Raw genomic sequence first — 22,256 nt, 5'->3', positions numbered from 1 at the left:
CTCTGTGCTGGGATTACAAAGCTGCTGTATGTTGCTGGGTGTTTTTATTCAGGGCACACCAACCAAGTTCAGTAAGTAACAGACTGGAAGGAACTGTTGCAGACTACACCAGCTGATTTAGTGAAAAACCTCTCTCCCCTAGCCTGCATCTACACACATGGAGCTCAGGCCAGAACAGCTTTTTATGAAATAGGACAACTGTGTTGAAATTGTTACTCAAATTCCTGCTTCTATGATGAAATACAATCCAGCTGCATTGAGTCAAGATTGCTTGAATTCAGATGCTGCTGGTAGGCATAATTTTAATACTATCTGCTGGTTTATTGGTGGTTTCTCTGTATAGATCCAGGTTTGGCCCCCTGTTACTGGGGTATCCAAGTGTAGCTCATGTGGTAGAGGTTCATACACTTGTAATGCTGACAGATCGCCGGGCATCAGCGGGCAGGGTAGGACCTCTGGAGTTTAGTGCATGAGCTAAAAGCCAGCTGGCTGTTAGCTAAGGATGTAAAGCAGATTCATTTTCTCTCTTTCTTTAAGTGGTCTTGGTGCCATTAGATGAGACAGAAAACCACACCCAGATGGTGTATGGGTTACACAAACACACGTCTTGTATTACTGAAGCTCAAATGTTCTGTTCTGAAGCTCTCCATTGTGCAGGCTCTGCTTGAGCTTAACACATTGCTCTTCTCTTTTAAATGTATGTTCTCTCTGTCCGATCTTTTCCAAATCCTGTTCTATCCCTGTTTTGTTTTGACACAGAACAAAACCAGTTCCTGGAATCACTGACAAAGCTATGTGTTTGTCATAGCACTGCCTTCCTCCTTGCTATTGCAGAGGCCTGGCAGCCAACAAGCGTTTAGAGATGTTTCTCTTTCTGTAAGTGATACCAATGAAACTTACAGCTGTTCTGTATTGCCTGAGTGCTTTGCAGCCCTGCACAATAACAGGGCCTGATTCCTCTCTGCCTAACACCATCTGTTAGCTGTTTCCAGCTGTGCAAAATAGATGTAATGCCATTCCAGGGGTGGGAGGGAGCAGAGAAGTTTTGCTACAGAGCTGTGGTGCAGAAAGATTGTAATCCTGGGCAAGCGGGCATCCCTCCTTTTATCTGTGAACGTTCATCAAGATGACTTTCAAGCACAGACTCTCCCTAGGAGAAGAGAGCAGGTATCTGGTTATTGTATATTAACAGCTGTAGAGGGGGGCTCAGTCAGGCAGCCTATAAAAGGACTTTAATTTTATGGAATTAAAGACACCTTTTAACATGGGTACAACAAAAAACATGTATGGTTCAATAATTAATAGAGCTGGGCAAACACTGTTCCCATGACTATTAATTTGGCCCTTTTCATGAATTCAATTTTTTAATGCTCATTTCCTGGGAATGGCCTCACACCTGAGCTTACCAGCAGGAATATTCATGGAAACACTGAATTTCGAATGAGTCTTCACTATTCAACTTGTTGCTGTGCCCTAGAAACCTGCATCTTAGAATTACACTCATCCAAGGAGGAAACGAGACAATGCCATGTGATCTGTGCTTCCAGGTACCAGTAGAATTATCCAACACTGCTCAGAGGAAATCTCGGTGAGGCTAAAATAAAAAAAGGACTAGACACAAGTACTGAAGAAAGCAGCCACACTTAGGTTAGGAAGGGTAAACTTATACCTGGTATCAATCTTTAAGCTTCAGGACTTTGCCAGCTGAGGTCAGGCAAAGGGGTTAGGTCCCTCTACCGTTTTGGTATTATACTACACTAATTACACGCAAGACAGGATCCTGTAGAAGGTTGAAAGACTACACTGACCACTCTTCTGCTGATGTTAGGATGGGGTTGTAGCAAATCAGTCACAGAAGGGTGCAGACATGAAAGAACTTTACACTGCAGCATGCCATCTGTTAATGTTCAACATCTCATGTAAATACTCAACACACGTGGATGTGGCACAAGATGAGAAATCATTAGCTTGTTTAGCAGAAGAGGTCAGCAAGAGCGGTCTGGAGGTAGATTTGACTATAAATACATTTGGCACCTGTCACGACATCTTGGCGTCTCTTTCAAACACGACTAATTCCATAACCTGAAGATTAACGGCTCTTTTCCAGACCAGCAACTGGAAATATGTATTGCCATTACCCAACCATAATTATTTAATGTAATTCTCTTTAAATGACTTCAGCCCGTCATGTGATGGCTCAGGGAGAAAGACGAAAAGCATTTTCCAAAGAAAAGGGTTCTAAATAAGCCATTCAAGGCTAAAACCAAAAGGCTTTTAGATATGTCCCAATGGAAAGGCTTTCTCAAGAGGAGTGTGTTGGTCCCAAAATAATGGCAATCACAGTAACAATTATAAGGTATAGTTTCTTAATGAAGGGTGAGAAAAACTAACATGTTATGCAAGAGGTCAGAATAGATGACCATAACAGTCCCCTCTAGCTTTAAACGGCTCCCTTTAACCCCCACAGCTGTTCTCTGGTTCGGGTTAGTGTTTCTCCCCATGTGAACGTATGGCCATTGCTAGCATGTTTAGGGCTAATCTGGTTAGAAGACTTGTCTACAGATCTCTTGCAGAGCAATTGTATGGCCACGCAGTATCAGCAGATAGGTGGTTGGTGTTAGGACTAGGGGCTCCAAACTGGAGAACCTTCTTTTCAGGTGCTCCACTTCTCCCTCTCCCTCGAGCCACACTTTTGGAAGCTTTCTGACATGTTTGGTTACATCCTTTTCATTTTCAGTTCTTATTCATGTACAAATGCCTCCACATTCTGTGTCCCCATCCAGAATTAGAAACAGAGGCAATTAAATAGAGATAAGATGTCAGGTTGTTGAGTTTTTTTGTAGACCAGAAGCAGGAAGTGCATAAAGTGCTGGAGCAACCCTCAGCCCCTTTGCAGATCTACAAGGTTAAGTAAACTCTGGATAAGCACTGGAGACTTTGGATCCTTATCCAACCCAAACCCTGAGTATGAACCTTTTGAAGTTACCCATGGCTCTACTCTATTAGTATTTACTGGTGCCTATTTCCTGAATCAGAGGTTGGGAATTTGAGAAGATCCCCAGAGCTTAGTATGCTCAAAACCTATGAAAAAATCAATGTGATTGAGAGCCTGAATCTCTTAGAGCCCCAAACAGAACTAATGAGACAAGCCAGATCCAATATTACAGCTCTGTGTGATGGTGACTCAGAATCCCAGTGCAACCCCTAAGATATCATTGCGAGAGAGAGAAAACATGAACTACACGGGTCACCCAGAAAAAGTGTGGCTGGGAAGCTATCACCATGAAGCATCAGGGGTGCTTTGTCATCAGAGCTAAAGCACATCTCCAGCCATGACTTTAGACACATTTGCCCTCCTGCACTTCAGAGGCAGGTGCTGCAAAGCAGCATTAATTGGCTCAGGCAGGGCTGTGGCAGTGACCAGATATCCTGTGACAGCACTTTTAGCAAGCTTTGAAATCTATAAAGCCAAGTTGCAGGAATTTCATGTTTTATTAGTATCCAGGCACGACCTCGGGTCTAGAAGAGAATGATGTAAAAGAATGAAAATAAGATTATCCATGATTAGGATTTTAACTGCCCATTTAGCTATGAAAAACACAGCAGGAGGCACTTGTATTCCACACAAAATCATACAAAAGGCTCTCTTTATTAAATATACAGTATTTACAGTTTAAGACGTTCTCCTGTACAACAGCAACCATAGAAAACAAAAGAAGCTAAGGCTAAATTTTTTGTTGTTGTTTTTTAATCCCATCCAGTGTAATAAGACATGTTACATGGTCTACAAAACTGACTTGGACCGAGGCAACGTTCTGTGGGATTCCCTTCAGAAAACCAGACAGTGGAAGGAAAAGCTAGACCTCCATTTTGTTTTTGTTTTTTTTTACTGTAACTGAGAGACTCTTGTGCTAGCTTTTGGAATTGTTGTCTAACCTACCATCATTTCAAAGGATTTTTGAGTAGCACAACATAAAACAAATGGGAAAATGTCCTTATCTGGAAAAGGCCATTTGTGTTACTTCTAAAATGTATAAAACAGATTTTAACTTGGGTGACTGCCGCTTGTCTTGCCCGAGGAAGGTGTTTTGCTGATCATGTGGCTTTGTTTTTCACGTACGGTGCAATTCATGTCAGTGCAGTGAGGGCCTGATCTAAAACTCTTACGTCAACAAGACTCCTGTAGATATCAAGGGGGTTTGGATCAGGTCATGAGCACCCTCAAGGTCCTAAAGGTGATTTCAACTCACATCAAGGGCTTAAAGGGCACTTGAGTTTTGTAAATATCACCCATAATTCCCTAAGGAGATGTGTGCACTGAATGCAGCTATCGTTGACTGGGATTGAGGAATGGAAAGTCCCAGATTTAATTTACAGGCATCAGGTCCATCTTGCTGTGGGTGATTGGAGACTTTCTAAGTTATGGGCCAAACTCATCCTTGATGGACCTCCATTGTCCTTGGAGGGATTACAACGAGGAATGAATCTGTCCCAGTGTGTTTCATGCCAAAGGTTTCAAGACAGGAAATGGGTCTGAAGCATGGTCTCTCTGTATTATTTAGACAGAAGAGATTACATGAATTTTTCACTTCAAGACTTTCACAGGCAATTGCTTGTGGTTGGGTGCCTGAATAAACAAGCCTGCTTGTTCTTCTCCACAAATGTTCATGGAATTATGTTGGATTTCTGATGAACCAGCTGTGTCTCAAGCTTTACAAGGAGCCGTGGACTGGCTGCATCTAAATTTTAGCTCCAAAGACACAGGGCCACTTGAGTACATGACAGTGGGTTCAATATTAGAAGCAATTGCAAAGCATGTGAGAAAATATTTTGTTTAAATGATTCATGAGGAAACGGGCTTAGAATTGGCATGCAAATGTGAGTACACAATTTCCCATGCAGAGTAGTGTTGGTTGTAACTTTCGGATAGAATGGCCCTTGGGGTTAAACACAACCAGTATGGTAATGACTAGCATTGTGGAAAACAGCTGCCATTAGTATGTTAGCAGCTACAGTCATATGGCAAAATGCCGTCACCACGCTAATATTGGAGGGAAAGGGAGTAAAAGGCGAGACTGCACGTAAAGACTGTTCCCTGGATCTCCTATTGTATTTCAGTGTCTGTGCAGACTGCAGGCTCATTTGGCTGGAGGGGGAGGGGCATGGAAGCAGATCCTCAGCTGGCGTAATCAGTGGCGCTCCATTGACGTTGGTGGAGGGACCTTGATTCCCAGCAGCTGAGGCCGAGGACCCATATTTTTTCTGAGTGTCTTGTGCCGGGTGGAGCACATTGCTGGCCCTTTGCCAATCACCAGTATAATATTGGTCTCTGCCTAATTTTTACTCTTTGCCCCATCCACCGCACCATTTTCTCCACATGCCAAATAAAAACAATATATATCCTGATTGGAGAGGGGCAGCGTCGAAGCAAACAGTTGCCTCAATCCTTCCTTTGCTCTGTGGCCCCTTTGTTGACTCAAAACATGGCAAAAGACAAACAACTAGCTTACAACTTACAATAGTTCACCAGAGTGTGTGCTCCCCCCTCCCGCCCCCTTAGAATAACTGAGTGCAAAAGATCACAAAAATAAGTAGCAATGCATTGAAATAATTTCCAAGTCCTAGAGGCATGGCTCAAAAGGAAAAACAGAAGAAAACAAAATATATTTCAGGATCAACAGCCCCTACCCTCAAAAAAAAGTATGTTTTGAATTTCACGAAGGAAACACACACAGCAGGGCCTCGTGGATTGACATGAGATATCAAGTACTTCTTATTGGCTAAAGAAAATGCAACAAAGCCCAGAACTCGATTAAATAAATAATTGTTTTAAGCCTTGTAGCTGTGAAATAACTGGCTTTGGGAAGGGAATAAGAACAAAAGGCATGACGCAGCTCCTAGTGAAGTCAACACAAAGTCCCCCTGATTGACTCCAATGGACGTTGGATCAGGTTTAGCTATATCGCATCTCAAAAACTGCATGACAGCTTCGAAATTGCACTCGTGTTTTAGTGCCTAGCAAGAGATCAGCTTTCACCTGGGTGCTTTAGTGGGCATCATTTGTTTTCTGCAAAAAGAATAACTCTTTGTCTCTGTGAATGCCTTGCACTACAGAACAGCTCTCAGAAGCAATAGGCTTAATCCTGTTCACAGCAGACATTTTTATTCTAGGTAAAAGCAGATGTCATTTTGACAGCAACTGGAATAAGATGGTGGCATTAAAAGAGGGTCAGATTCTGCTTCTGGTTACATTAGTGTAAATCCAGAGTAACTCAATTGACTTCAATGGAGTTACTGCAGATTTATTTTGGTGTGAGAGCAGATTTTGGGCCAAAGATGGGTCTTTTGATGCCACAAGGGAAGAAGAAAGAAATGAAAAGGTGTACAATGAAGGCAGTTTTCAAGTGCTCCCGTAAACTCAGGGTCCAATCCAACTCCCAATGAAACTGATGTCCAAATTCCCATTGATGTCAATAGGAAAAGGATGAAGCTCCATGTTAGATAGCTAAATCATACTGTGTCACATGCTGTATTGGTCCAATATGGGTGCGTGTGCGTGAAATAGCCTGCACCCTAATTAACAAAAGTGTTTAAACTTTGGGGGGGAGAGAGCCTCTTCTCTATGGTAAATCAGTAAAGAAGGTTCGAGATCTATTACAGGAGTGGATGGGTGAGGTTCTGTGGCCTGTAGTGTGCAGGAGGACAGACTAGATGATCATGATGGTCCCTTCTGACCTCAAAGTCTATGCATTTTCTTTTAAGAATGAATAGAAAGCAATAGTCAAAACCTTACTGCTGGAGATGTCCCCTTCATTGTACACTTGGCATTAGCATAACCTGAGCAGCAATATTCAGTAAAGATCGACAGTTTCAATAAGCACACAGGGCCCAATACGATGTATTACTGTGCATCTCCTGTGAGGTCCTGGGTATCTTCCATCTAGCTTAGACTTTGTTTGTTTTAAATATGACAATTTCAAAAGTGCCTGTGTGACTTAGGAGCCTTTAGTTCTATTTTAAAAAAGGAGTGAGGACCAGATTTTCAAAGGTATTTAGGTGCCTAATGTTTTGGAGTGGGTTGTTTTTTTGGCACCTAAGCAGGTTAGGCACCTAACACACATTAATTTCAAATGGGAGTTAGGCACCTAAACCTGCTTAGGCCCTTTTGAAAATCCCATTAGGTTAATACCTACTTCTTAGAAGCCACCACACCATTGATTTTCAAAGGCATTTATGCACCTAAGAGGCACATTTCAGTTGATTTCAATGGAAGTTCGGTGCTTAGAGGGATTTTCAAACATGCCTAGGCACCTATCTAGATCTTTAAGCACCTGAAGGTGTTTAAAAATTTGTCCCTAAGTCCCTAAGACACTTCTGAAAATGGGACTTAGTTTGCCAAGTGACTTAGGCACTTTTGAGAATGTTGAACTGAGTACTGTATCGCTGTGGCATATACATGACATTGAAATTGATTGGAACTTGTTGCTGAGTAACGATTTCAGGACCTGACCAAAAGACTTCAAAACAGGAGTTAAGCTCCTTTAGTACCTTAGGCTATGTCTACACTACAAGAGACGGGTGTGGTTCCCCTGGTCAGGTACAAGTGCTCCCGCTAGCTCTCAATGAGCTAGCATGAGTATAAATAGCAGTGTAGCCTTGTTAGCACAGGTAGTGGCAGTGGTACAATGGCTGAGCCAGGCTGACCACCTCCTGGTCTAGTAAAGGAATCCAGATGGAGAATGAAGTTGGCAAGTATGTTAAAGTTGATGCCCTCAAGGACAGATCCGGTACTCCAATCCTGTTCCTACTAGAGTAAATGCAAATTTTCATCACTGATTCAATAAAAGCAAGATCGGCATAATAGCTGGTTGAAATTTTCTGAACTTGGTTTTCTTGGCTGAAAATTGGCCTTTTTTCAAAAATGAAACTTCTCTTGAAGCATTTCCACAGCATCAGAATTGTCCATAAACTCTTCTGAGCTATTGTTATGGAAATAGTTTTCAAAAACTTTTGTTTACTGAGCAATGTGTTTTCCCACTGAAAACTGGGTTTTCGGTAAGATAACGTAAAACACAAAGATTGAGAGAACAATTTTGGTGACCAAAAAAAAAAGGAAAAAGGATCTATTCAGAATTCTACAAAAGGGCAACAACACTGACATTTTGAAGTTTCCTTTTCGCAAAAAATGTTTCCCTATTTTTTGACCAGTTCTAGTTAGTATATTAATAAACAGATGATGATTGCATAAAAGAAAGCAGATCCAAACCACTAAAAAAAGGAAAAATTAGTCGGACTGTTTGCTTCCCACAGTTAATGCAGCATGTTCTCATTTACTGGGATGCTAATTTGTTGCTTTCCATTATTTTTTTCATTGCAAGAATATAATACCCTAGTTTATCATTTTGAGTGCAACATGCATACACTATTTGTTAACTTGTCTAAGCAGTTTCTTACTGGTTTGAATAGCTGTGTGTTTATGTCCAATATATCAGTATGTATAGATCTGGGGTTCTCAAACTGGGGGTCGGGACCCCTCAGGGGGTTGTGAGGCTACTGTGGGGGGGTCTTGAGCTGTCAGCTTCCACTTCAAACCCCGCTTTGCCTCCTGCATTTATAATGGTGTTAAATATATAAAAAAGTGTTTTTAATTTATAGGGGGGGTGTCACACTCAGAGGCTTGCTATGTGAAAGGGGTCACCCGTACAAAAGTTTGAGAAACACTGGTATAGATAGATGTATTTATCCTCATGTGTATGTCCTCCATCCCTCTCTCTCTCTCTCTCTCTCACACACACACACACACACACACACACACACACACACACACACACCTCTAACTAAATTTTCCTGAAACTTTACTAAACTTACTTGCCTGCCTTATATGTGATTTTTAATGATGGTTATTAAAAAAACAAAAACAAAAGAAAACCCTAACCTTTAATTTGCCCATCAAAATAATAACCCAGGGTGTATACAATTTTGCAATACTGATTGTGACTAAGCAGTTGCGTAATCTCATTGAAGTTAATGCCACTTTTCACATGCTTAAACTTCAATATGTGCTGAATTGGTTTGCTGGATTGGGGATTATATGTGTGTTTATACCCACATCCACACCTCTCATGTCACGTACCTACCCGGAGCTATATGGGTCCACCAACACTCTTCCAGATACAAACAACATCTAACTAGCTGGTGTGGTGGTGCTGCTTTGCTACTGTGCCTTGCAGGTGCCCCTAGCCTCTGTTTGCCAGAAGCTGGGAATGTGCAACAGGGGATGGATCATTTGATGATTATCAGTTCTGTTCATTCCCTGTCTGAAGACCAGATACTGGGCTAGATGGACCTATGGTTTGAGCCCGTATAGCCGTTCTTATGTTCTGCTGAGCAGTTTTGCTATCCATTGGCCTAAGGTGGTAGACCAGGGGTGGGCAAACTTTTTGATCTGAAGGCCACATCTGGGTGGGGAAATTGTATGCAGGGCTGGGGCAGGAGGGTGGGGTGCAGGAGGGAGTGGAGGGTGTGGGAGGGGGTGCATTGTGCAGAGAGGGGCTCAGGGCAAGGGATTGGGGCAGAGGAGAGGTGCGGGGTGTATGAGGGGACTTGGGTGCAGGGTATACCGGGGGCTCAGGGCAGGGAGTTGGGGTGCAGGAGGGGTGAGAGGTGCAGGAAGGGGGTTTACGGCAGGGAGTTGAGGGGCAGGGTGCAGGGGGGGTTCGTGTTCTGGCCCGGTGCCGATTACCTAAAGCGGCTCCGGGCTGGCAGTGGTGCGCACCAGGGCCAGGGCAGGCTCTCTGCATGCCTGCCCTGTCCTCGGCCCTGTGGCACTCCAGGAAGCACTGCTTCCCCTGGGGGGGACAGAGAGCTCTGTGTGCGCCTCCAGGTATCTCCCCCGAAGCTGCCATTGGCCGCGGTTCCCCATGGTGCCTGGAGGCAACAGACGGAGCCCTCTGCTCCCCCTCCGAAAGGACCAAGGGAAGTGGTGCCAGCCACTTCTGAGAGCGGTGCGGGCCCTGCGGGGTGCAATCCTGAGGGCTGGATCCAAAGCCCTGACTAGGGCCATCCTGCAGACTTGAGAATGCTTGGTACCTTGCAGGCTCAGACTCCAGGACTGTATGAAGCAATCATGTCCTCTCAGGGACTTAAATAATGAGAGGATTCTATTTAATTGCTCAACCCTTCTCTTTTCTATCCATTTAATTACTGTATTTGCTTGGGGCTAGACTCACTATATCTTACTGTGACTTTTTATATCAAGAAAAGAAGAATATGTAGCAAAGCACAAAGATGATTTATAATCTGCCATGTTGACCAGGGAAAAATACATGGCACAGTAATGGGGGGTGGGAGATCTGAATACAATGTGGATTTTGATTCCCCATCTCTTCTTCCTAAAGGCAATACATGTTTGGGGGAATTAATAGCTCCTTCTCAGGGAGAGCATTCAAAATGAGGTAGCTTGGACAAAACAATGCTGAAAATAATAAAGAAAAACCTGGAGTCCACAGAAAGAAGGAGATGAACATTTGTTCCTATGTATGCTTGTCCCCCCATCCACCTGTAACATGCAAAGCAGAGCAGTTTTATAAATGGAAGAAACTCTTTGCTGAGGATCTCATTAGGTGCATTCCTTTCTGCATCTTTCACTATCTTCCTGCTAATGAGTCCATCACGGCCTGCAAAGGCACTCATAACCAAATGTCATACAAGCAGCTGGCACAAGGCACGGTGGCTGCTGGCTGGCAGGAGCTGGAAGAAGCAGTGCCATCCTTCCTTTAAGTTTAAGATTGCCTTGTAAAGCAGATTGGTTGGCCTGTCGACCATTGTATTAGCCTAGCTTTACTTATCCCACTTGCCCCCAAAGATGGTCAAGAGACCAACGATGATTGTAGTGTAACGCAGTGAGCGTGCTGAACAAGACTGTCTCATATTCCTTCTCAACATCTATTTCCCTGAGGCCTATCAGCCACCATCTGCAACCATTAATCCAAGCTCCCTGCATTTATTTAAACCCCTCCCCAGCCTCGGCCATCTGGGGCTTTGTGCAGCTGCACTGCTTTCTATTGTCTGTTATTGGTCCCTTTCCTGCAACAAGATCTGGCAGTGCGAACCCTTGTGATCATGTGGAAAAGCCTTTGGGATTCCATATGGGACCAGGAGTCCTGATGTATGGCTGATGCCCTAAGTCCTGAACCAAAGCCCCCTGAAATCAATAGGAAGACTCCCATTTTCTCTTGGGCGTTGGATCAGATCCTTAGACTGTTAAGCTCCCAGGAGAACGGGCCCTGTATGACATTAAACACACTGTCAGGGCTCATCTAGCATCTGGGATGGGACCATCATGCAAGCTCATGCTGGGCTCAAACCTTTCCCCACCTGCACTATTTGTTGAGTGAAAGAGGGATTTGATTCCACGTTCAGTGATCCATCAGAAAGAATAGAGGCAGATTAGAGTCCCTTCTACTTCTGTTAGCCAGTGTCCGCAAACAGGAGAGAACAGAAAGCCATTGGAGAAAGGGAGAGAAGAAAATAAAAAATCCAGAACTTTGGACATGCTCCTTTACAATTTTCTCCTTGTGAATGAATTTGACTAAGTGTTATCACAGTCATGTGAGTCCCAGGATTTTAGAAAGACAAGGTGGGTGAGGTAATAGCTTTTATTGGACCAATATCTGTTGACGAGAGAGACAAGCTTTCGAGCTTACATGAAGAAAAGCTCTGTATATGCTCAAAAGCTTGTCTCTTTCACCAACAGAAGTCCGTCCACAAAAGATATGAACCTCGTCCACTTTGTCTGGCTACAATTTTTAAAAGCCACCTTTTCCTTATTCTTAGGGGAAACATCCTGGTTTCTACAAACAGGAAGCACCATTGCTTCATTCATGCAGTTTTTTAGAAGCAATTTAATAACAATTTTTGGCTTTTTTATATGAATCAGCAGAATTTAGATCTCATGGTTCAGGTGGGGTTGGTTTGTCTTCTTCTTTTGTTTGTTTTTAATTCGCCACAGTCGCTTAAGTGTTTGACCTCAGCACATAATCATTCTCTATATGATGTTAGCGTGTGTATGCTGCACTTCTAATGTTTCAGACAAGTCATCAGAGAAATTTATAGAGCATCTAAGTCCTAGAAGCCTCCTAAGATCCTTTAGGTACTATCTTCCATGCTTCATCTAGAATTATGCTAGAGTACGTTGGTTCTAAATAGTCAGACTTATGAGACGGAGGTATACAAGGTGCACTGGAATGAATTTTGTCCAATGCTGGTATCAGTATTCCTGTATTTTTTAAAAGCATTTTTAAGCCTAAAAGTTACAGTAAAAAGATAGCAGGATGGGGGAATGAGCTTAAGGAGAGAAAGAAAATAATAATTGTAACTTCTTGCCAGATTCCCAGCTGGTGAAAACTGGAGTAATTCCATTGAAGTCAACAGTTTGATGGCAAATTACATCAACTGAGGACCTAGCTGCTACTTTATGATTGGTGTAAATGCATCTTATAATAAATCAGGCATTTTGGTATCATTCTTTCCTGCTACCCTGTCCCAAAAGCCGTGATGCTATTTATTTAGCTACAGTACTTTACATCTAGTTTATATAGTTCAGATCGAACACAAAGTGGTGAGTTAAATGGTTCCAGAAAACAACATAAGACTTGAGAAATCCAGAAACTTAATAGGCAACCATGCAAGTCCGTGAACTTATTCTGTCCAGAGTAGAATAGAAGGTCTCTTGAGATGTCGATGTAACTGTGGTAGTTTTTGTGAAGGGAATGAGGCATTGAAGTGTCTGCCAGTCTCTTCTGTGCAGGGCAGTCTCCTTCCAAAAGGTTAAAAGCTCGCAAATAAATTAATGGGTAAGAAAAGAAAAAAGGCCAGGTGCGGGGAGGAGAGTAAGAAGGAACCACACAATCCATCAGATGAAATATTCCCGTTTGCACTCACTCACTGTGTTCTGCAAGTCAATGTCAGTTTTAAAGGAACTGTCGAGATTTTCTGCGTATTCTTTCTCCTTTGCCTGGCTACTTCGATGTGCCTGTTTGTGCTGGTAGAGGAATCTGCTCATGATGGCCACGACGCAAAAGATGATGAATATTACGACTGCTATTACACCTGGGGACAGAGAGGGGAAAGTAAGAACAGGAAGGGAAAACAGAAACAAAGATTTCCCCAGAGGAGGCTGCTTAGAAAATGTGTCACATTGACAGACCCCAGTCATCAGTGGGCAGGATCAAACCGGGGACCTCTGGATCTTAGTGCAGGAGCTGCTATAACATGAGCTACAAGCTAATTGGCTGTTAGCTAAGGCTGCAGAGCAGACTCATTTTATCTCTCTCTAAGTGGTCTCAATGCCACTAGATGGGACAGAACACCACACCCAGATGGCGTGTAGGTTACAAGTGCATCCCAGTCCTCTATCCTAGCCTCCCAGGGTATGTCTACATAGCAAAGAAAAACTCCCAGCTGGTCCGTGCCAGCCAACTCAGCCTCACAGAGCTCAGGCTGCAGGGCTGTTTCATTGCTGTGTGGGACTGGGCAGGAGCCTGAACACTAGGGCCTCCCACCCCACAAGGTCTGAGAACCTGGGCTCCAGCCCGACCCTGGAAAGTCTACACAACAATGAACCAACCTTTGAGCCCGAGTCGATTGGCACAGGCCAGCTGCAGGTGCCTAGCTGCTGTATAGACATAGCCCCAGTGCTGCCATCTGGGGATTTCTATCCTGCACGAGGGAGGATACAGCCACCTTGGGTGAGATTCTCAAAAACGCTCAACATTGGTCTAATCCTGCTTGCCTGAAGCCAATCATTGCCTGAAGCAATGTTAGGCCAGTGCTGTGTGTTTTGAAAATTCTGTTCCCTCGTGTCTCCACAACTTCCCTTTCTGGCCAACTTCATTCACTGGGGGCTTGCTCTTAACTTACATCTGGGTAAACCTTGTGGGAATTTAGCCCATAGAGTACCGGGATCATGAAAAGCAACTCACTGCAAAGCAATAGACCCTTGGGATAAATGCTGATTGTTAATGAAACGTGGAAAACAATACATGATGGTGTGAGGATCAGTTGTGAATCAACCAATGCTTTGGCTTGTAAGAGGGTTTCCATGTGGTCTGAGGAATTCCATTACACACCACACTGAGCTTTTAGAGAACTTAGAAGCTAGACGAGATATGAATGCAACATTACATGACCAGTCAGAGGTGTGTATTTGCGTGCAGCACTCACAACTGAGCCATGTCTCAGAAAAACAGATGCTATTTTGTATTATGAAAAGACTGAAGATCTTCAGAATATGGACTGCATCTCTCTATTTATTTAGAGAGCATGTAGGATAATAGTCCCTGGTCCTGACTGGAACATTGGGATGTTGCCATAATATAATGAATATTAATAATAAATGCAGCAGCAGCAGCCTTGTAAAGCCCCGTGTTAGAGTAGAGCAGAAAATGAGAGTAAGGTGCAGTTAAGCATTTTGCTGGAAATACCCTATGTACTTGTTTTCGGGGGCGGGGAGGGGGACATTTTCTGATTGCATCATTCAAAAGAAAAAGAAGAAAACAGTTACCTCCAATAACAGCTGAATCACTTCTGATTGCATTGGTGAGGGGCTCCCGCTCATCCGACTTCCCAGAGGGATCTGCAGTTGATTAAATACAAAACAGCTCATTGTCTATAGGCAACATGCTGAGTTTGCTTCAGCACTTGGAATGAAGTTACCTACCCTGGTCTGCCCTCAAAATATGTGATTTGGGGATTAGAGAATTGGAGCCAAGAAGAGCCCTCTTAAAAACAGGTAATCACAGGACCACACTCTTAGGCACCTTCAGAGACAAAGCCGTGCAACCGTGAATGCAAGAAGAAACTAAATGGGTAAAACGAACACCCTATAATCCTACCACAGTGCACCTGCTCACAAAGGTAGGGAGACATTTGACCCAGGTAGCCTGCTGGGGAGCCTCTGTCAGACTAAACAATATTACAATGCCAAAGACACAAGACTAAGAAGCATCTGGAAAGGGAGGAGGCTAATATAGGATATATGGGTAAGATTCAATCTGAGGGAGAGAAACAGTGTCTGGAAGGCAGTGGGGGTGCTCTGTTGGAAGGGAACTCCCTCTTCAGTGCAGAACAATGGTGATACTGCATGTTCCAAAGGCAGAAGCTGTCAGTGGGGTGCATTTAAATTGGACATGTTCTGATCTTCCCCATTCAGCTGCTACAGGTCCTTCTGGTTTGTGTTACCACATCCATTCCCATCCTTAATTTGCACCCATGTCCCCTCTGCGGCTGCTTTCAGCCTTAAGAAGGAAGACTTCCCGATTTTGGCACATAGGATCTGCCAAACGATTTCTGCTGCACTGCACAGCGAGCATTGCTCTTCCCTGAGGAGACTGGAGCATCTAGAGGGTACTAAAGAGATCAGAGTTCCAAACTCCTGTATCCAAACACCCTCTAAGTGGGGGGGGGGGCGGGGTCCCAGAGCCAGCTTTTCCATATCTCCACCAAACCAAAATGGGAATCAAACATCTTTGGGAGCTTCATATCCAGATCCAGAGTATGGGTCAAACCCTGACTGAAAGCCAATGAAATGATGATAAATTACACCTGCTGTCCCTGATCTAGCTCTGGCTCTGTGTCTGAACCATCCAGCCTGTCTGTAGCCCCATACGAGGGTTTTCATCTCAGCTCACCCTTTCCTCCCTTTGGTGTCTGTCTACAGGAATGCAGAGCTGCTGTTCTCCCCTTTTACAAGCCTCCAGGTTATCTCACATAGACCTGTACTTGGGAGCTAGTTCTGATTGTCTCAGGAATAGATTGTCTGGCATTGCCAGGCTGCTCCTTTCAAAGGCGAGATGCAGAGGCCTGAGAAAGAGATGCAAAAGGCTGCAATGCCTCACTATTATTGAGCATTCTTGCTTTAGCTGCTGACTCAGCAGACTCTCAGTACTTTGTTAAGTGAGATTTTTTCCTTCAGACAAATGAGCTTATTTGTGCGTTGGATGGGGCTGAATTTTCATCTTTACCCAGCTTTGCTTTGCACTCTTTAGAAAGAGCCTCATTCTCCTTTGCCCGGCACCTTGGGCAGTCATTTACACTAGTGCAAAGCGAGTGCTAAAGGATACCATTTACACCCAATTTTACCGATGTAAATGGCTTCTCAAACCATAGACCACAGAGAATCTGGCCCAAGACATTCTGAGGTTTGAGAAATATTTCTCTTGCCAGTTTTAAAGATGAAAGCATTTCCCTTCCTGTAAACAGATGCCTGCAAACTAACAGTAAACAGAGCAGGGTTTTCACTTCTGCAGATCACTGATGTTCAGAGCAGATGCAGTCGCAGAAGAGATTTTGAAATCAACGAGACTGCTGATATAAATAAATGCTCACCAGCCAAGACTGCATGAGTCACCCATTTGGGATATGGGCTCCCCAGGTGGAACCCACTGCAGCTCTTTTGCAAGTTCTCTTTTTGCACTGCATGGAGATTGGGTACCTGGAGAAGTAGTTGCTCAGGTACAAGCAGACCTTGTGAAACGCCAACTGATTTTAGACCAGAAAAGCTTGGTTTATACACGAGTTGACTATATAGCTAATTTTGCGCATCATGAGGCAGATCCATGGCTGGTGTAAATTGTCATAACTCCCTATGGCTTGGACAGAGAATTCTGACTGGTGTCACAAGTCACCTTCTGAGATTGCATAAAATGAAAGAGGGGCAGGCGAGACTTTTGCTCCATATGTCCATTGTGTAAAATGTTGGCCATACATGCTATTAAAGAGCCTTTAGTCTTTGACCAAAAATTACTTGAAGCTAAAGGACTTTTAAAAAATCCAAAACAAGTGTTGGGGATTTAAAGGTAACTTTGAGCTTCTTTCTGTGATTTAATCAGAATGCAGGTCAACAGACCTTAAAGGTTCTGTGAATTATGTTTCACCCAAGAAATAAAGTCAAGATACATGACAATGAAGTGTTTGTTGCAGAGAAGCAGATGGCAAGTGACAGCAGAACCTTCCCCTATGGGAGCATGGTAAATTCTGCAGCCAAGGAGGAAAAAAAGCATTGTCTCATATGAGATTTTAATAGCACATTCTTTCCCTTTTAGATATGACCCTTGAGATAACGCATGAAGAAGATTTGCACCAAAGGGCACCTCAGTGAAATAAGGACATGAAATGTCTCACATGATTTCCACAAGCAAAATGTTTTTGTACAGTATCTGACTTATGAAAGTATTTGGGATATATAACTTAAATACACAAGGTCCAGATCCTCCACTGGCATAAACTGGCAGCTGAGGATCTAGCCCTCAAAACACAGTAATGACCACGAATACATACTTTCAGAAAAAACACCATTTTAATAGACTGTGATATTTGCAGTATTTTAATATACTGTAAACATTCTGGTAGAGTAAAACATTAGGGTGCCATCAATGTGGAGTTGGGGTAGCAACTAGTATATGTGCTACCACATAAGAGAGACTGATCTATGGAACTTTACAAAATATCATCATCATGGGAAACCACTTTTCCCCCCAGATGTTCCAATCAGAAATTTTGTGCATGGATAAATCAACCATGGCTGAGTGGATTTTGTTCAAAAGTAGTTTGCTAAGAAACTTGCCTGAAGATCTAACAAACATTCCAAGGAAAGTGCTTTAATAGTTCTCAAGTTATGAGCACTGAAAGCTTTTTCACACATTCACAGCAGAGTTTTCAGGCAGGTATCTTTGCTCTATCAATGACTTAGAAAATTGGCACACACAAGTATAGCAGTCTTTGAAGTTTGTTTTTTTGTTCTCAGACATGCAGAGTTGACAAATGAAGAACTGATAAACTGAGAAATGTACAGTAAAGCTGAAGATTAATCCTTAACTCTGCCCTCCTGTGATTACTCCTTAAAATATGGTCGGTCTCTATATATATCAAAATAAATTATATGTAAATTAACATAAAGTAGAATGGAATACAAAATGGAATTTCTTATATAACCATTACTCACAATATAGAACATACAGTTATCAAAATTGCCTTGATGTAAGGCTCAATGAGATCTACAAAACAAGTCCACTTTGAAAGTTGAGGTTATATTAGGTATCAGTTATCGCAATAAAAGGGAGACCATATTTTAAAGCAGAAATATGCAGAGATAACACTGAGCTTTCACCACAACTTTGCATTAGCTGATATCTGAGTGCTTATTTAACCTTAACACTGCCTTACATCTAGTTAATTGCAAGATTTAAAAATGAAAGTCTAAATCCTGCCCCATTGTATCTGAAATCAGAGTTTCAACTCACTCTTTGAAACTTAAGCTTTATCCTAAAATGTCCCCTTCTTGACTTTATAGGTTGGCCTGAGATAAGTGAGAACAAAATTTGACCCACAGAGTGATGGACAGGGTGTGTGTGTAAACACATGTGAGAATGCATGTGTGCCTGCACACACACAGCAATCCTAAACCATTCACCATTAACAAGCCATGTTTCTTCAGTTAAAAAACAAAGCACACATCAACTGGAATCCATTCCCCACACAGAGAGCAAGCCTAATTATTTCTCCCTATGCAAAATGCTAATAGCACATTTGTTTTCTGCTGAATACCATGGGTAGAGGCTGAAAGAAAGGGGGATCTGCTGCAAGTCCAAATGTCAAGGAAATAAATGGCATAAGGATATAAAACATAGGAAGCTTTATGAGTTATCAAGCAAAGAAGATAAAGTGAATTCATAGTTCAAAGGATTAAAAAAAACAAAAAAACTTCCATTTTTCAATCCTTTCTGGTTATTAAGGTCTCTGCCACATCCACTAGCGACTAAAACAGTGACTTGTGTGTCCCCGCCTGTGGTGACAGTATTACCAGCTGCTCTCTGTGTTCTTTTTTCCCCTGGCATAACTAATACACATATGCAAACCGCTTAAGAGTCCCAGAGGGCAATTTCATGATTGCAGAGGAAAATGAACTGCTTAGGATCATCAGCTAGGAACATTCAAGTTATGTGCCTTCACTTAAAATAAAGCGAATGATACATGTATTCAGAGAAAGACACACAAAGTAACACTCATGCATTGACAGAACAAGGAGCAATGTTCTCAAGTTGCAGTGGGGGAGGTCCAGGTTGGATATTAGGAAACCCATTCCAATGGTGAAGCACTGGAATGGGTTACCTAGGGAGGTGGTGGAATCTCCATCCTTAGAGGTTTTTAAGGTCTGGCTTGACAAAGCCCTGGCTGGGATGATTTATTCGGTGGTGGTGGTTCTGCTTTGAGCAAGGGGTTGGACTAGATGAACTCCTGAGGTCTCTTCCAACCCTAATCTTCTACGATTTACACTAGCTAGAGTAAAATTATAGTTAGTATATGGCATGATTCCTCAAACTTCAGGGCATATGCTGGTCAGGAACTGGGGTTAGGAACAGTTGTATTATATGCAACACCATACCAGGTTTTTGTTTTCCTTTGAAATCTCCAGCACTGGAGCGATGATAACAGACTTCACAGACTGCCTGCAATGGCAATTGAAGGCCCATGTTCCTGAGACAGTGTTTGGACTAACCTTTGCAACTCAGGCTTTACTCTCCTATAATGTCACATTCCTGTGGGCATTTTGCATGTGTGGCAAATTGCCAGCATTATTATGATGGGTCTTGCACTTTCTCTTCTTTGGGGGGCGGGTATTCAGGGCACCATTTCTTGCCCCTAAATTGGAATATTAATTGCCTCACTAGTGTCCTAGAGGAGGGGAGTGGAGAGGGAGGGACCTGGGCCTGCCTTCTACTCCAGGTCCTAGCTCAGGAACCCTGAGGATAGTGGTGAACCACTTGAACTGACGGTTCCTTCCCCTGGGCTACTTCCCTCTCCTGCCCTTCAGCTTGTGGGGGGCTTCCTGTCCTCCCTCTGCACAAGCCAGGTGCCCCTTACCTAGGATCTTGGACTTCTTAGCCCACCGCAGCACTTTTCCAAACTGTCCTCTGCTTCAACACCAATTCTTTCTGCTCCAACTCCTCTAAACTGTTCTCTGCTCCAACACCAATCCTTTCTGCTCCTCCTCCCACACTGTTTGATTGAAGCATGGGTTTTTATCATGTGACTGACTGCAGGTGCTCTAATTGGCGTCAGGTGCTCTAGTTAATCTATAGCAAACTTTCTTCCCCTTACAGGGAATAAGGCTCCCTTCTAACCCTCTCCTGCTGCCCTCTGGCCATGCTGTATAACAATATAGGCAATATAGGATCTTAATCAGTCATTTAGGATCAGTCTCCAATTATTATCAGGATATAGCCTTTTACCGGGTGCTAACCTGAATAGGCTTTATCTGTACATCCCGATCACTTGTGTGGTGATGGCTTCCAAGCCATCTTGCTTCTAGTATCGCACTTACTGTGACAGCAGGAAGGGGTGGGGAGCTAAACCCAGGCTGAGCTCTAAAAGGCTGGTTTCATGGAAGTCTTCGTTTCAAGATGGAACATACCTGATGAGGAATACACTGTGGTGATGGTGTTCACATCAGTCTCTGCTATGTATCCACAATTCGATTCAGTCAAGGAGCCTTTGACAGTCACGGGGGCTATGCTGGGATGTCGTAAGGCGGCCTTCAGTGGAGCTATGTGATTGTACTGGACAGAGGACAGACATCCAGTAAAGCCATGTGAGTTCGCCTTCAAGACCTCAGAATCTAGCCCCAGACTATCTGCAACACACAACACAATCAAAAATGTTTTTTACATGTTTCCTTTTGCGCGTTGATTAAAAACTCTTTGCCAGTTTACCTGACCTTATTCACTCATTCACCGGCTTCTCACCCAATTACCTCCTTCTTCCACTGGACCCTTAGGTCTGAGATGATATCCACATTTAAATCCTGTTTAAAGATGCACATCTACCATGCTACTTACAGTGAATGGAGTTGGCTTGTAAATAAATAGCCTCTGTTGCTCTCCTTCCCCTAACCAGGTTCCTGTTGTTTGTCTGGAAATAACCAACACATATTGGTGCTACCATAAACAATCATAAATCATAGAATGTAAGGCCATAGGGGACTACCGGGCCATCTAGTCTGATCTCCTGCATGCCACCAACATGCTAAATCCAACAACTGAAGTTAGACCATGGTATTACAGTCCACAGGAGACTAAACTATTATGTGCCACAGGCAGAGAAGAGGAGGGACCGAGATGCACCAATGCTCGTGGTCCCTTCAAAGTCAGGAAATTAATTAAGTGAGATATACCCAGATGAGCCTGGCAAGTGACCAGCATCCGCATGATGCAGAGGAAGACAAAAAATTTTTTAAAAAATCCCATCATCACTACCAATCTGACCTGGGTGAAAATTCCTCTCTGATCCCACCTTTGACAATCAAGTTGTTAAATAGTAACCCTAATTATCTGAGGTAAGATTCATTTTTAAACGTGTTCAGTTTCACAGAATCTGTCAGAGATGGACAAGTCCTAGCAGATCATCTGCTCTGTCCACTGCTGACAGTACAGGATCGTTCAGTGATGCTCATTATCCAGTACTTCATATAGTCTAATGTTGAATGTCTCATGTGCTTGGGCTTCTTAAGCTAACCTGGGGAGAGTATTCCACAGTCCACTAGACCTAAATATCTACCTACTTATATGCCCCTGTCAACATGGTATGAGACTCCCAAGTATTTACAAACAGAAATAACAATCGCTATCTTTTTTCCCAGTCTGCAGGAGAAATAGTTTCATCTGTGTATCTGGAGTTAGGGGTGGGAGGTAGGGGGTATGTGTACATTTAGGCCCTATTAGGGGGAAGCCAATTCAAAGGCATAAGTTTTACAGTTCTGAATGCAGCAATGCCTGATGCTTGAGAAAGACAATGAAGGACGGGTAAGCTATTTTCTCTTTCTCAATGAGCCCCATTTATTTACTTTCTAGGAATTGAAATTCATACCGTTAAGAGGTCTGTGACATGCTATGTACATCATGTGCCAATATAAGGAAAAAAAAAACAGCCTGATTGAATGCAAGATCAGAGGTCATTCATGGTGTGAAATCTTGTCTACTGGTAGTGTTACAAATGTCTAGTTTATAGCATTGCAAAACTGGGATTCCCAGCTTCCTCATCTGTTTCTACCCTTTCACGTTGTAAGACCATGGCCTTTAAAAACAGATCATTTTGATTACCATCAGACATATTTTTCTCAATCTACATTAAATAATTTTATTAGCTGATCTCATAAAACTGTCAGACTTAGAGATTAATTCCCCTCCCCCAACAGTTGACTA

General features: G+C 43.0%; 1 protein-coding gene across 1 annotated transcript in view; it reads right to left on the bottom strand.

The window, feature by feature from the left end:
* Nucleotides 1-3,631: 3,631 nt before the first annotated feature.
* The window catches only part of CNTNAP5 (contactin associated protein family member 5), a 439,165-nt gene continuing 420,540 nt past the window's right edge, over nt 3,632-22,256 (bottom strand). The window contains exons 22-24 of the mRNA XM_050916993.1: nt 20,471-20,689; nt 14,564-14,635; nt 3,632-13,110 (exon numbers count right to left, since the gene is read on the bottom strand). Coding sequence (XP_050772950.1) covers nt 12,914-13,110; nt 14,564-14,635; nt 20,471-20,689 — 488 coding nt within the window. The 3' untranslated portion in view covers nt 3,632-12,913. The remainder of the gene's footprint in view (nt 13,111-14,563; nt 14,636-20,470; nt 20,690-22,256) is intronic.

This window comes from Gopherus flavomarginatus, chromosome 10 (genome assembly GCF_025201925.1).
Source record: "Gopherus flavomarginatus isolate rGopFla2 chromosome 10, rGopFla2.mat.asm, whole genome shotgun sequence".
NCBI classification, from domain to species: Eukaryota; Metazoa; Chordata; order Testudines; family Testudinidae; genus Gopherus; species Gopherus flavomarginatus.
This window is presented reverse-complemented; position numbering and strand designations above follow the sequence as displayed.